The sequence below is a fragment of the Coregonus lavaretus genome, assembly GCF_964263955.1.
Source record: "Coregonus lavaretus genome assembly, contig: HAP1_SCAFFOLD_288, whole genome shotgun sequence".
NCBI lineage: Eukaryota > Metazoa > Chordata > Actinopteri > Salmoniformes > Salmonidae > Coregonus > Coregonus lavaretus.
Genome location: NW_028165217.1, coordinates 409666 through 425679, shown reverse-complemented (window position 1 = coordinate 425679; position 16014 = coordinate 409666). Strand labels below are relative to the sequence as shown.

The following is a 16014-nucleotide window of genomic DNA, read 5'->3' as shown; positions in this document are numbered from 1 at the left end:
GGACGCAGGCAATAAGGCAGTGATCGCTGAGATCCTGGTTGAAGACAGCGGAGATGTATTTAGAGGGTAAGTTAGTCAGGATGATATCTATGAGGGTACCCATGTTTACGGATTTAGGGTTGTACCTGGTAGGTTCGTTGATAATTTGTGTGAGATTGAGGGCATCTAGTTTAGATTGTAGGATGGCCGGGGTGTTAAGCATATCCCAATTTAGGTCACCAAGCAATACGAACTCTGAGGATAGATGGGGGGCAATCAATTCACATATGGTGTCCAGGGCACAGCTGGGGGCTGAGGGGGGTCTGTAGCAAGCGGCAACAGTGAGAGACTTATTTCTGGAAAGGTGGATTTTTAGAAGTAGAAGCTCAAACTGTTTGGGCACAGACCTGGATAGTATGATAGAGCTCTGCAGGCTATCTCTACAGTAGATTGCAACTCCACCCCCTTTGGCAGTTCTATCTAGACGGAAAATGTTATAGTTGGGGATGGAAATTTCAGAATTTTTGGTGGCCTTCCTAAGCCAGGATTCAGACACTGCTAGAACATCAGGGTTGGCGGAGTGTGCTAACGCAGTGAATAACTCAAACTTAGGAAGGAGGCTTCTGATATTTACGTGCAGAAAACCAAGACTTTTACGGTTACAGAAGTCAACAAATGATAGCTCCTGGGGAGTAGGAGTGATACTGGGGGCTGCAGGGCCTGGGTTAGCCTCTACATCACCAGAGGAACAGAGGAGGACTAGAATAAGGATACGACTAAAGGCTTTAAGAACTGGTCTTCTAGTGCGTTGGGTACATAGAATAAAGGGGGAAGTTCTCCGGGCGTTGTAGAAAAGATTCAGGGCATTATGTACAGAAAAGGATATGGAAGGATATGAGTACAGTTCAGGTAACCCTAAGCGTTGGGTAACAATGAAAGAGATAGCATCACTGGAGGCACCGATTGAGCCGGTCTCGGCGTGTATGGGGGGTGGAACAAAGGAACTATTTGAGGCAGTTTGAGAGGGACTAGGGGTTCTACAGTGAAATTGTATAATAAGAACTAACCCAAACAGCAATAGGCAAGGCATAATTGACATGGGAGAGATGCATAAAGCAGTCACAGGTGTTATTAGAGAGAGCTAAGACAACAACTGGTAATAGCGATAACGTTTGGGCTAAGGCTAAACAGAATAAACAGGACAGGGTACTGTGTAAAGGAACAGTCCAGCAGTCTACCCCAATGATGTATATAAACCATGGATTGCCGATGCTATGTATTTGCCAATGATAGGCTTTGAAGCCACCGGTCGGCCATATTGGCACTCCCCAGAAGGAGCAGTCCTCCATAGGAACAACTGAAATTCTACAGTATTTCAATTAAATGTTTCAAGGACACTATTACATGTAAGTATTTTTGTTGTTGTAGTGGGAACAGTAACATTAATACTTTCTACAAATTATACTTTAAGGAAAATGTTTTTGTTGTTTTGTTTAGCTCACAAAGTATCATTTAATAGTATGCATTAAGGTGTCTGTACTAGAATACAGGTGGCAAAAACAACAGTAGACATTGTATTTCTATAGCTTCCAAAATATGTTTTACAACGGCGGGGGAGTGCCAAGATGGAGGTGCGTTTTTTATTTTTATTTTTTTATTTCACCTTTATTTAACCAGGTAAACCAGTTGAGAACAAGTTCTCATTTACAACTGCGACCTGGCCAAGATAAAGCAAAGCAGTGCGATAAAAACAACAACACAGAGTTACATATGGGGTAAAACAAAACAATGTCAAAAATACAACAGAAATACATATAATATACAGTGTGCAAATTTAGCAAGTTATGGAGGTAAGGCAATAAAATAGGCTATAGTGCAAAATAATTACAATTTAGTATTAACACTGGAATGATGTGCAAGAGATGATGTGCAAATAGAGATACTGGGGTACAAATGAGCAAAATAAATAACAATATAGGGATGAGGTAGTTGGGCGGGCTAATTTCAGATGGGCTGTGTACAGGTGCAGTGATCGGTAAGGTGCTCTGACAACTGATGCTTAAAGTTAGTGAGGGAGATAAGTGTCTCCAGCTTCAGAGATTTTTGCAATTTGTTCCAGTCATTGGCAGCAGAGAACTGGAAGGAATTGCGGCCAAAGGAGGTGTTGGCTTTGGGGATGACCAGTGAGATATACCCGCTGGAGCGCAGACTACGGGCGTTGGCTTCAAAACAGTCATCTAGTGTACATATACATCATTAGACTATCCTCTATCCCCCAGGTTTGAGAAACAAGGATATATAGCCTTGGTATTTCTCAAGATGCAGCTTCTGTTATGCCCCGACTGACTGTTGGGGTAGCAGTAGTGAGCAGCACCGTAGTTTGCTTGATCGTGAAGTGTGAGCCGACGAACCAGTCAAGCAGCCAGAAGCGAAGATGGCGGTATCGGTGTTTCCCTGCGTGCGGTTGCGGTCCATCGGGGACGCGAACGGAGAGATCCAGCGACACTCCGAGCAACAGCCCCTGAGATTGGAGGTTAAAAGCACCCCAGACACGGCTCTCCTAAATCTCTCCAACGGTAAGTAGCTGCTATAACCAGCTCCCGGCGTGTTGATTATCCGCGAGTTAGCTAGCGCTTACCTTGTGGTAGCCCGAGACCCCTTCACGATGCTATGAAGAATGAATAGGGTTGAGTAAGTCGGTGGCTAACTAATTAGCATCTAGCTAACCAGGTAGCATTTCACTGTGATGGGCCGGTGCGTTGGGATAGTACAAGTTACCGAAAATGTGTTTTTCAAAGCAAGCAAATGTTGCTGTTGTAGAAATTGGGTGGTTATTCCCACTATCGATACAGTACATGTAAAATATTATCTTATTAACGTTATGAGATAGCTAGTTAACTAGCATGCTAATTTTGAGGCTGGCTATGCCTATATGCGTCTTGGTGGCTTTGTCCTGTAGTTACAAATATTCATTGTAGAGTAGCCGGTCAGTTAGCCTGGAAACCCGACGTTGAATTTAATTTAATTATATTATTGGGCATAAATGAGTCGTTGTGATCAGTAAAGTTTCCTCTCTCGACCTCTGCATGCCAGAGTGTTGAATACAATTATATTTAACTTACTTTACCCGTGCGGTTGGTCCATTACATGTAGGAATATGAGACAACACAGGAAAGTATAATTAAATCAACTTTTCAAAGCGCTGGTACTAGTGTGTTCAAATGTATATCAAGCATGCAGGCTTACTTGCCAAGCTCTTGCACGTGTTTACACGGTTCTGCGCATACTTCAGGTGATATAAATCGGAACTCACTACCAGTGCTTTGAAAAGTTTTTAATTATACTTTCCTGCGGAAATATTGCCGTGTGTGGCTATATCTTACCTGTCTCTGATGGTTTGTCAACAGGAGATGAGACCTCAGTCTTTAAGTGTTCGTTGTCCAGGGAAACGGAATGCAGTCGTGTGGGGAAACAGTCCTTCATCATCACGCTGGGCTGCAACAGTGTCCTGCTACAGTTCTCCACACCTGCAGGTAGGGTGTGGGTCTGTGTGTGGATGTTTACAGAAGTTGTGCAATGATTGCCTCATCAGTGGTGATGTTCAGTCTGTGTCTAACTGTGTGTGTTTGTGTAGAGTTCAGTTCCTTCTATAATATTCTGAAGAGTTGCCGGGGCCACAATGCAGAACACTCCGTCTTCAGTGACAGGACGGAAGAGTCCTCTGCCGTGCAATACTTTCAGGTGAGAAATGCACACACATCTGCGGGGGACCACTGTGAGTGGTCCAACACACACAGTGGTGTATTGGAGGGGTAACGCAAGTAAACGCTGTTTACACACCCTTTGCCGTAAAATTCATTGAACCACTGCACACACACACACACACACACAGAGTTATCAAGTCTAAAAGACATTGGAAATAACTGCTGAATTTTGACCGATTGGCCTCAATGACCTTTGCCTTCTGCCCTTTGACCCCTGTTTCCCTCCAGTTCTATGGCTATCTCTCTCAGCAGCAGAACATGATGCAGGACTATGTTCGGACTGGAACCTACCAACGTGCCATCCTTCAGAACCACGTTGACTTCAAGGACAAGGTACCACACGCACAAACACACACACAGTGACTGATTTAGATGTGTGCTGCCAATCCAATGATCTGTGATCTCTCTATCGCTCTCCCCCCTCTCTTGCTCTCCCCCCCCCCCCCACCCCCTCTCTCGCTCCCCCTCTTCCTCTCTCCCCCTCTTCCTCCCTCCCCCTCGTTCTAGGTGGTGTTAGATGTGGGCTGTGGTTCAGGTATTCTGTCGTTCTTCGCGGCGCAGGCCGGAGCCAGGAAGGTCTACGCTGTGGAGGCCAGCACCATGGCTCAGCATGCAGAGGTAACACACACACACACACACTAACTACCACGCAAAAGGTACGAGAGTCGGTTTGTTTCTTTGGCTGTGATCAGTTTTATTATGGTGATTCTTAGTGCTAAAGCTGTTGTTAATTAGACTACACTGAGAGGCCTCCTCGACCACACGCACTATCACACACATACACACTACCACATACACACCCTACCGTACACATACGCACTACCACATACACACCCTACCGTACACATACGCACTACCACATACACACCCTACCGTACACATACGCACTACCACATACACACCCTACCATACACATACACACACCAGGGGAGGACGGCTCACAATAATGGCTGGAACGGAGCGAATGGTATGAAACACCAGGAAGCCATGTGTTTGTATCTGATACCATTCCACTGATTCTGCTCCAGCCATTACCAGGAGCCCGTCCTCCCTAATTTAGGTGCCACCAACCTCCTGTGACACACACACACACTAACCCCCTGTGTGTGTGTGTGTGTGTGTGTGTGTGTGTGTGTGTGTGTGTGTGTGTGTGTGTGTGTAGGTGCTGGTAAACTCCAACGGTATGGGGGATCGTGTGGTGGTGATAGCAGGGAAGGTGGAGGAGATCTCTCTACCAGAGCAGGTGGACATCATCATCTCTGAACCCATGGGATACATGCTCTTCAACGAGAGAATGCTGGAGAGTTACCTACACGCCAAGAAGTTCTTAAAGCCTAACGGTGAGAGAGAAGAGAGAGGAAGATGAAAGAGGGAGTTAGAGATAATGCTGGAGAGTTACCTACACGCCTAGAAGTTCTTAAAGCCTAACGGTGAGAGAGAAGAGAGAGGGAGCGAGATGAGAGAGGGAGTTAGAGATAATGCTGGAGAGTTACCTACACGCCTAGAAGTTCTTAAAGCCTAACGGTGAGAGAGAAGAGGGAGGGAGCGAGATGAGAGAGGGAGTTAGAGATAATGCTGGAGAGTTACCTACATGCCAAGAAGTTCCTCAAGCCCAACGGTGAGAGAGAAGAGGGAGGGATGGATGGAAGAAGTTGGCGAGTTAGAGAGAATGCTGGAGAGTTACCTACACGCCTAGAAGTTCCTCAAGCCCAACGGTGAGAGAGAAGAGAGAGGGAGCGAGATGAGAGAGGGAGTTAGAGAGAATGCTGGAGAGTTACCTACACGCCTAGAAGTTCCTACGGCTCAATGGTAATATGGAGAGGAAGAGATGGAGAACGGGAGATATGGGAGGAAAGAAAGATGGGGATGGAGGAAATGGAATTAGTAGAACGCGTATCCAGGTGTTTTGCCGATGGTAACCCTCCCTCGTCCCCTAGGTAACATGTTCCCCACGTTAGGCGACGTCCACCTGGCTCCCTTCACAGACGAACAGTTATACATGGAACAGTTCACCAAGGCCAACTTCTGGTGAATAACCTTTGACTTCATTTAACAAGCTCCAGTCAACACACCTTTTAACACCTAGACAGAGACACATGTTCTTACTAGCCTAGTTCTTACTTCTCCAACTTCTGGTAAATAACCTTTCACTTTATTTACTTTATTTTCAAAGCTTATTTTTTACATGTGGAAAGTATTGTGTTCTTAGGCTAACTTCTGGTGAACAAACACACTTACATTTACTTTATTTTTAAAGCAGTTTTTACCTGGAAAGTATTGCTGGGGAGCGAGAAAGCAAATTCACCATGCCTTTGTTACAACGATACAAAAATATTTAACTGTCACTAAGTCATCTAACTAAACCCACTTCCCACGGTCTCTCTCTCTCTCCCGCTCTGTCTCTCAGGTATCAGCCATCGTTCCATGGTGTTGATCTGTCATCACTGAGAGAAGCTGCAGTAGATGAGTATTTCAGACAACCCATAGTGGTGAGACTTCCTCTCTCTCTCTGTCTCTCTCTCTCTCTCTCTCTCTCTCTCTCTCTCTCTCTCTCTCTCTCTCTCTCTCTCTCTGTCTCTGTCTCTGTCTCTCTGTCTGTCTGTCTCTGTCTGTGTCTGTCTGTCTCTGTCTCTCTCTGTCTCTCTCTGTCTGTCTCTCTCTCTCTGTCTGTCTCTCTCTCTCTCTCTCTCTCTCTCTCTCTCTGTCTCTCTCTCTCTGTCGCTGTCTGTCTCTCTATGTCTCTCTCTCTGTCTGTCTCTCTCTCTCTCACTCTCTGTCTCTCTCTCTCTCTCTCTCTCTGTCTCTCTCTCTCTCTCTCTCTCTCTACACCAACTTTCCCTCTCAAATTCAACATGCTTTAATGGCATGAATGAAAAGGTGAATGTTGCCAAAGCGAAGTGATACACAACAATTATGAAAAGAACAGACAACAATAAGAATAGTAGCTATAATACTAAAGAAAAAAATATATATATATATATAATGAAAAAAATATCCATTACATAAATGTAATGATCTCTCTCAGGACACCTTTGATATCCGTATCCTGATGTCCAAGTCTGTCAAATACACCGTCAACTTCCTGGACGCGAAAGAGGGGGATCTGCACAGGTGAGTCCATCACCTCCTCTCTCCTTCAGGGCCTGTATTCAGAAAGCTCTTCTCTCTCTCAGGATAGATTCCCTTCAAGTTCCACATGATGACATCTGCCCCTCCTCTCTCTCCTTCAGAAAGAGACTTGGAGTAGGAGCGCTGATCCGGGATCAGTTTAGCCTTTTTTAGATTATAATGAATGGACAGGGGGGGACCTGATCCTAGATCAGCACTCTGAGACGGTTTATGAATACAGGCCCTGATGTTGTGTTTAGTCTGAGGGTTGTGGTGACTGAGGATACTGCTGAGAGTTTACTCCTCCTTAAACCTCCATCTCTTTCTTTATTCATCTCAGGATGGAGATTCCCTTTAAGTTCCACATGATGACATCAGGTCTGGTCCATGGTCTGGCCTTCTGGTTCGACGTGGCTTTCATCGGCTCAGCGTGAGTCCCCTGTGTGTGTGTGTGTGTGTGTGTGTGTCCGTGTGGTATTATGTAAACTCTGTCAGTCTTGATTGACTTGCTGTCCTTCATCTTTTGTGTGTGCCTGTGTGTTCATCTAACCGTGTGTGTGTGTGTGTGTGTCCAGGGTGACAGTGTGGCTCTCCACCTCCCCTACGGAGCCTCTAACCCACTGGTACCAGGTCCGCTGTCTGCTCCAGTCCCCTCTCTTCACCAAGGCAGGAGACACCCTCTCCGGCACCGCAACGCTCATCGCCAACAAGAGGTGAGACACACACACCCGGATAACTTTACCACACACACACACCTGAAAAGTAAACCCCCACACTGAACACACACACACCTGCAAAGGTACCCCCACCCTAAAGGGTTAATCTGACCTGTGCACTCAGACAGAGCTATGACATCAGCATGGTGGCCCAGGTGGACCAGACAGGAAGCAAGTCAAGCAACCTGTTGGATCTCAAGAACCCATTCTTCAGGTCAGAAACACTCTATACCGCTCCTCTCACGCTCTCCCTTTCTCTCTCTCTCCTACTGTCTGTCTCTCTGTTCTCTCTCTCCTACTGTCTGTTCTCTCTCTCCTACTGTCTGTCTCTCTGTTCTCTCTCTCCTACTGTCTGTCTCTCTCTCTCTTCATCCTCTAAAATCTCCTCTTCCTCCTCTTTTCTCTCCCTGATAGACATCTTCAAGTCCTCTGTATATGATTGGCTGTCCCTGAGCTCGCCGCCACCGACCCCATCTGATTTGGATATTTAGCACAATGTCCCCATCTGATTGGTTGACATGTGTGTTCCGCAGGTACACAGGCAGCACGTCAGCCCCGCCCCCAGGCTCTCACTACTCCTCCCCCTCAGAGAACATGTGGAACAATGGAGGAGTCTACAGCATGAACCAGGGTACACACCCACACACACTGCATGAATCAGGTACTACACACACACACACAGGTGAATACAGAATTGTTTATTTCCTGTTTTTAATTTCTCTCTCTGTCTATCAGGAGGGATGCCTGCAGCGTATGACCTCAGTACAGTCATTGGTGGCATGGGCTCCACAGTGTCTCACAACAATCTCATCCCTCTTGGTACGCTATGTGTGTGTGACTGACCAATCCCTACCCTCCTTACTGTGCTGTGCTATATAGCCCTCAAATCCCAATCTGGATCTCTAAGCCAGTTTCACTGCTTTTTTAAAATGCATCCCTTCTAATCAGGGACTGATTTAGACCTGGGACACACAGGTGGGTGCAATTAATTACCAGGTAGAAAACCAGCAGTAGTCTAGACTTCACAGGGTAACATTTGAATACCCCTGCTGTATAGGGTTACAACATATCTGAAATGTTCCCCAAATTCCCAGTTTTTCCAGAAATCCCAGTTGGAATATTACCGGAAAAAGCAGGAAATACGGGAATCCTCCTACTGGGATTTCTGGAAATGTCGGGAAAGTTACTGGAATGTTGCAAACCTAACTGTGCTGTGCTGCGTGTAATGGCAGTTTTGTATCTATATGTTTGACTCCAGATAATCCATCTGTAACTGACCTTTTGTATATTGGTTTTGCTGTGTTTTGTTGATCCAAATAAAATTGGCCAATTTGTGAATTATCTCCTCTGTGTGTGTGTGTGTGTGTGTGTGGGCAGTGAACACAGGGGTAGTGAACCATACATCTTCTAGAGTTGGGTCTATCATGAGTACAGGAGTGGGCCAGGGTGAGTGAGTGTCACCATGGTTACAGAGCTACAGCTCTGTTGCTAATGTCTTCCAGTCTGGTCGACAGTTCAGCTAATGTATGGCCTGACATTAGTTGTTTTAATGTTTGTGTTTTATTTTAGAGATAAAGTGCTTTTTAGTCCAGGATTAGGTTTAATCTGGGTCCGGGAAACTGGCCCTAACCGTTCTTTGAAGACCCCAATTCACTTCCTGTTTCTCTCTTCCTCAGGAGCGGTGACTGGCCAATCAGGGCCCGGCAACAGTCCTCACTACCCAATCAACAACAACAGCCAGTTCACCATGGGCGGGCCTTCCATCTCCATGGCGTCTCCCATGGCAATCCCTAGCAATACAATGCACTATGGGAGCTAAGTCCTCCCAACCTCTTCTCTCCTGTCCCCCTCCTTCCTCCACTTCTCTGGACTTCCAACAGCTGGAAGGAAACCAAAACGGACTGATAATATGGACGTCCCTCACTCCTCCATTCATCCCTCCATTCTTTCATCCCTGATCTATCAGGCCCGGTCCAGAATCAACTAGACACTGAAAGGATTGGTTAGGTTTAGCGTTGTAGAATTCCCACATTTTCTGATTTCCTACTTATTCCCACTTAATTGCAACCGTGGATAGGTTTAAGTAATGTTGGCTAAACATCTCCTTTCGTCCCAACACATTCTGAGGCTGACTAAAAGGTGTTTGCTTGTAACAATTATGTTTATGTATCCACAGCCCACATAGAAACATTTATAAGGATCCTATGTACTTACTGTTGCTATAGGGGTTTTAGAAACTTACACACACACACACACACACACACACACACACACACACAGCCTCCTGCAGGACAGAAAGGACTTTGAGCTTCTGTGAAGTTTTACCAATCACTCCCCTCTTCCCCAGCCCGTCGCTTTTGACGGAACGTCCCGATCGATAAATTCTTGAATCCTGACCTTTCACCCCAGGTTACCGATTCAACCGACCAATCAAAGCAAACGGTCTGAGTGTCTAGCCGACCGGCAGCTGCAAGGGAGAGAGGGTGATCCAGGTTTTAGCCAATCGGGACACAAGATTGTCTCTGTAGGTTGGGGTTTGTAGTAGCTTTAGACTAGCCAGGGGTTCGGTTCTGTAGGGTGCATCGCTGCTGATAGAAATGCAACACTACTATGTCTGTCATGTTAAAAAAGGAAACATGTCACCTTACTGAATAGGGCCCCTGTTATATGGTGTTTAGGGTATAATATTTTAGCTGTTTAACAAGTGTTTAGCGGGAACTGTGAGAGACTTCGTGCAACGTCCTAGGATGTCCCAAATGGCACCATATTCCCTAGTGTACTATTTTGGATCAGGTCCGTTAGGGCTCTGGTCAAAAGTAGTACGCTATATAGGGTATAGACAGAGTCTCCCGGCAGACACAACATGTAAAGTGTTGGTCCCATGTTTCATGAGCTGAAATAAAAGATTCCAGCAATTTTCCATAAACACAAAAAGCTTATTTCCCTCAAATTTTGTGCACAAATTTGTTTACATCCCTGTTAGTGAGCATTTCTCCTTTGCCAAGATAATCCATCCACCTGATAGGTGCGGCATATCAAGAAGCTGATTAAACTGCATGATCATTACGCAGGTGCACCTTGTGCTGGGTTCAATAAAAGGCAGCTCTAAAATGTGCAGTTTTGTCACACAACACAATAACACAGATGTCTCAAGTTGAGGGAGCGTGCAATTGACATGCTGACTGCAGGAATAGCCACCAGAGCTGTTGCCAGATAATTTTATGTTAATTTCTCTACCATAAGCCGCAGCCAACGTCATTTCTGAGAATTTGGCAGACCACGTGTAACCACGCCAGCCCAGGACCTCCACATCCGGCTTCTTCACCTGAGGGATCGTCTGAGGAGGAGGGGGTAGTGCTGAGGAGCATTTCTGTATGCAATAAAGCCCTTTTGTGGGGCAAAACTCATTCTGATTGGTTTGGCCTGGCTCCCAAGTGGGTGGGGCAAAAGTGTGACACTCAGAGGACTGGAGTTACCCATCCCTGAGCTAAAGACTCAGTCCATCTTCTGTTTGGTCAAATGGTCTTAAATGTTAATGGTTTAGTTTAGTTTTTATTTAATTGTTTTCTTCCATTTCCCAAAAAAATATAAAGATAAAACAGAAAGGCCCTCCAAAGGGGGAAATTAAACATCGCTGGAGAACTAATCGGCTTTCTAATCTGTATATATTGTATGGATTCTTCCTAATATATAGTTGTGTGCATTCTCAGATTTCTAATGTATGTGGATTGTCTCATGGCAGTATTAAGTATTAGATGAGCCCCATCCATTTCATAGGGACATGGTGATATATGTTGATACTTTACTGTAGGCCCTAGAATCCTCAAACTCAACTCTGGACCTCTAAACCAGTTCTACTCCATTTTTTTCATTGTTCCCCCTCTAATCAGGGACTGAGTTAGACCTGGGACACCAGGTGGGCGCAGTTAATTATTAGGTAGAACAGAAAACCAGCAGGCTCCTCGTAGGTTAATAGTTGAATCCTTCTGCCCTAGTATATAAAGCAGGGGTGTCAAACTCCGTTCCGGGAGTATCTGCTGCTTTTCACTCCTCCCTTGTACTTTACTGCCTTCCAGGAAATGAGTTTGCAACCCTTGATATAGACAATCAACATTTACATTACACACTATTATAGGCCAACAGTACATCATTTTATTCCAAGCCATTTTAAATGGATTGTCAGTAATCAAAATAGCTTCCATTTCCCCAATTGTTTTGCACACATAGGTCGTCCCCTGCTCAGACGTTGCATGCATCAACCGATGGTTGCGTGCTATGTCATCAACTGTGCTGTTGGGCATCAGATTGCTATAACGTGGTTAGCTGATACACATTGTATGCTGTAGTGTTCAGATTTCCCTTCACTGGACCTAAGGGGCCAAGACCAAACCATGAAAAACAGCCCCAGACCATTATTCCTCCTCCACCAAACTTTACAGTTGGCACTATGCATTCGGGCAGGTAGTGTTCTCCTGGCATCCGGCAAACCCAGATTCGTCCGTCGGACTGCCAGATGGTGAAGCGTGATTCATCACTCCAGAGAACGCGTTTCCACTGCTCCAGAGTCTAATGGCAATGAGCTTTACACCACTCCAGCCGACGCTTGGCATTGCGCATGGTGATCTTAGGCTTGTGTGCGGCTGCTCGGCCTTGGAAACCCATTTCATGAAGCTCCCGACGAACAGTTATTGTGCTGACGTTGCTAACAGAGGCAGTTTGGAACTCGGTAGTGAGTGTTGCAACTGAAGACAGATGATTTTTACGCGCTTTAGCACTCAGCGGTCCCATTCTGTGAGCTTGTGGGTCCTACCACTTCGTGGCTGAGCCGTTGTTGCTCCTAGACATTTCCATTTCACAATAACAACATTTACAGTTGACCGGGCAGCTCTAGCAGGGCAGAGATTTGACGAACTGACTTGTTGGAAAGGTGGCATTCTATGACATTGCCACGTTGAAAGTCACTGAGCTCTTCAGTAAGGCCATTCTACTGCCAATGTTAGTTTATTGAGATTGTATGGCTGTGTGCTCGATTTTTCACACCTGTCAGCAACGGGTGTGGCTGAAATAGCCAAATCCACTACTTTGGGTGTCCACATACTTTTGTATATATAGTGTACGTAAAATACCTATCCAGGCATTGTAAGATCTGGTATGCGTCACCAACGTCTGAGCAGAGAAACACGACCAAACAGTATGAAAAAAGAGTGCTGTGAGCTTGTCAATTAATGAGGTTATTGATTAGCTGAAATGCTAGCACCTGGTTGCCACTTGCCAGGTGGTAATTCAAGATGGCTGCCAGTGTAGCAGAAAACTTCTCCGCTCAGGTAAAACTGCAAACACAACACCTACAGTACACACACCTGAATACCTGTTAAGGTATTTACCTTTTGTGATAGTAAATGTTCATAAATGTTGACCCAGATGGCTTATAGACGGGGGCAGGGACGGGCAGCATGGTCCCAGCCTCAGAGAAGAGGACAGGAGTATTCAGGTAAAGCTGTATATTAAGACACACATCTTGATATAGGAGGACAATCTACTGAACGTGGCCCTACACTCATGATAACCATCCTTCCCAATCTCTCACTTCTGCATCTATATACCCCAGTGCTTGACTTGGGCAGGAGCTCACCGGAGCGGAGTACCGGCACCTCACATGTTCTACTGCTTGAGCTCCTGTTCCTTTTACAGAATATTAGCTCAGAAGTATTGTGGAGCTCCTGCACCTAAATATAATCAGTACTGGCACCCAAAATTAGTACCGGAATCTATTTCAGTCCAAGTCCAGCACTGTATATACCTCTTTCCCTCCTGTCTTACCTCTACCTCCCTATCTACCTCACTCCGCTCACACCACCATCCAACCCCCCTCTCTCTCTCTCTCTCTCTCCCCCTCCCTCTCTCTCTCTCCCTCCCTCCCTCCCTCTCTCTCTCCCCAGACCTCCAGGACACATACCTCCTCCATGGGGAGCCTAGCCCACCTCTCAGTGACCTGTCTCTCCATGCCTCCTGGTGGACCGGCAGGGACGAGCACAGGGAGATCGGGCCCTCCCTTGGGGTAAGCTAGTGTGTGTGTGCTTAACAAAGAAACATTTGTGTGGGTTTGAGAGTCAGTCAGGTGAGAATGAGAGCGCTAGAATAGTGTGTTTGTGTGTGTTAACAACTTCTGTCTTTTCTTCTCAGGAGCAACTGTCTGAGCGAGACCAGCACGTTGCCAGACTACAGGATGCACTGAGGCGAGAGAGGGAGAAGGTGTGTGTAATGTATCATGAGTTTGATGGAAAATATTGACGATGTTGATGAATAACCTTTTCCCCTTCTCATCTCTTTCAACCCCACACACAACCACACATTCTGAAGGGTTCCAGCCTGCAGTCTCGGTGTAGCCAGCAGGGGTCAGAGTTGAGGCGTAAAGAGCAGCACAGCGCCAGACTGAAGGAGAGACTAAGCCAACTCACAGAGAGACACAGAGAGAGAGGCGCCTGTAAGGATGTCTGTCTAACCCTCTCTCTCACTTAATGTGCCCTCTCACATTCTATATCACTCCATCTTTCTAACTTTCTCCCAGTCTTACACACACACACCATTCTATCACTCGCCTTCTACCTACCTAAATCACTCTCTTACCCATTCTGTTTGTGTTACACACACACTGTCTCACTCTCTCTCTCTTTTTCAAACTCTCTCTCTTCCTCTCTCCTCCTCCTTTCTCTCGGTCTCTCTCTTTCTCTCAATGTAATTTCAATTTAAGGGCTTTATTGGCATGGGAAACATATGTTAACATTGCCAAAGCAAGTGAAATGGATAATAAACAAAAGTGAAATAAACAAAACATTAACAGTAAACATTATTCAAATGTCATATTATGGAAATAGTTAAAGTACAAAAAGGAAAATAAATAAACATAAATATAGGTTGTATTTAAAATGGTGTTTGTTCTTCGCTGGTTGCCCTTTTCTTGTGGCAACAGGTCACAACTATTGCTGCTGTGATGGCACACTGTGGTTTTTCACCCAATAGATAGGGGAGTTTATCCTAATTGGATTTGTTTTCAAATTATTTGTGGGTCTGTGTAATCTGAGGGAAGTCTGTGTCTCTAATATGGTCATACATTTGGCAGGAGGTTAGGAAGTGCAGCTCAGTTTCCATCTCATTTTGTGGGCAGTGTGCACATAGCCTGTCTTCTCTTGAGAGCCAGGTCTGCCTACGGTGGCCTTTCTCAATAGCAAGGCTATGCTCACTGAGTCTGTACATAGTCAAAGATTTCCTTAAGTTTGGGTCAGTCACAGTGGTCAGGTATTCTGCCACTGTGTACTCTCTGTTTAGGGCCAAATAGCATTCTAGTTTGCTCTGTTTTTTTGTAAATTCTCGCTCTCTCTGTGTCTCTCTCCTCCTCCTTTCTCTCTCTCTCTCGCTCTCTCTGTGTCTCTCTCCTCCTCCTTTCTCTCTCTCGCTCTCTCTCTCTCTGTGTCTCTCTCCTCCTCCTTTCTCTCTCTCTCTCTCTCTCTCTGTGTGTCTCTCTCCTCCTCCTTTCTCTCTCTCTCTCGCTCTCTGTGTCTCTCTCCCTCCTCCTTTCTCTCTCTCTCTCTCGCTCTCTCTCTCTGTGTCTCTCTCCCTCCTCCTTTCTCTCTCTCTCTCTCGCTCTCTCTCTCTGTGTCTCTCTCCCTCCTCCTTTCTCTCTCTCTGTAGCCATGGAACTGTTGAACCCAGTGCCCAGAGGCCAGGTGAAGAGAGACCGACCAGCCGGGACCAACGGAAGGTAGGAGGCTGCGTCCCAAATGGCGCCCTGTTCCCTTTATAGTGCACTACTTTAGACCAGGGCCCATAGTTGACCACTGGGGCTGTAGACTCCGGTTGTCCCCAAATCGGACCCCAGAGGTCACCTATTCTGATCCAGGAGATTGAGACGCAGGCTTTTGTTCCAGCCTAGCACTAATGTACCTGATTTTAATGTACCCCAGGAAGGAGGAGGCGGCGCTACGTGTGATGCTGGAGCGGCGAGAGGCGGAGTTAAGGGAGGCCATGAAGCTCCGACACAAACTCACCACTCTACTGCACGCGCTCAGAGCAGACATGGAACGGGTTAGACAGCTCCTATAGCTCAGAGCAGACATGGAACGGGTTAGACGGCTCCTATAGCTCAGAGCAGACATGGAACAGGTTAGACAGCTCCTATAGCTCAGAGCAGACATGGAACGGGTTAGACAGCTCCTATAGCTCAGAGCAGACATGGAGCAGGTTAGACAGCTCCTATAGCTCAGAGCAGACATGGAGCAGGTTAGACGGCTCCTATAGCTCAGAGCAGACATGGAGCAGGTTAGACAGCTCCTATAGCTCAGAGCAGACATGGAACGGGTTAGACGGCTCCTATAGCTCAGAGCAGACATGGAACGGGTTAGACGGCTCCTATAGCTCAGAGCAGACATGGAGCAGGTTAGACGGCTCCT

The 16014-nt window shown here is 46.2% G+C and overlaps 1 protein-coding gene across 5 annotated transcripts; it reads left to right on the top strand.

Moving 5' to 3' along the window:
- The first annotated feature begins 2171 nt into the window (after positions 1 to 2171).
- LOC311116114 (histone-arginine methyltransferase CARM1-like) lies at positions 2172 to 11211 on the top strand. 5 transcript variants are annotated; one of them, XM_084191241.1, is made up of 16 exons: positions 2172 to 2555; positions 3387 to 3512; positions 3614 to 3720; positions 3972 to 4076; positions 4251 to 4361; positions 4906 to 5083; positions 5681 to 5771; positions 6151 to 6232; positions 6769 to 6854; positions 7192 to 7281; positions 7427 to 7564; positions 7692 to 7781; positions 8101 to 8198; positions 8303 to 8386; positions 8945 to 9013; positions 9244 to 11205. In XM_084191241.1, the coding sequence occupies exons 1-16, from the start codon at positions 2414 to 2416 to the stop codon at positions 9384 to 9386; spliced, it is 1740 nt and encodes a 579-aa protein (XP_084047367.1). In that variant the 5' UTR covers positions 2172 to 2413; the 3' UTR covers positions 9387 to 11205. The 5 variants fall into 5 exon arrangements, with proteins under 5 accessions (XP_084047367.1, XP_084047366.1, XP_084047368.1 ...); XM_084191240.1 differs by having other exon boundaries at positions 8101 to 8228; XM_084191242.1 differs by lacking the exon at positions 8945 to 9013 and having other exon boundaries at positions 8101 to 8228; positions 9244 to 11211.
- Positions 11212 to 16014: the final 4803 nt, after the last annotated feature.

Bases quoted from the DNA above. Each gene is read 5' to 3' on its own strand.
- LOC311116114 (XM_084191240.1), top strand. From the start codon at position 2,414: ATGGCGGTATCGGTGTTTCCCTGCGTGCGGTTGCGGTCCATCGGGGAC. The intron at 5,772-6,150 runs GTGAATAACCTT...TCTGTCTCTCAG, and splicing joins TTCACCAAGGCCAACTTCTG to GTATCAGCCATCGTTCCATG. The intron at 8,387-8,944 runs GTACGCTATGTG...GTGTGTGGGCAG, and splicing joins CAACAATCTCATCCCTCTTG to TGAACACAGGGGTAGTGAAC.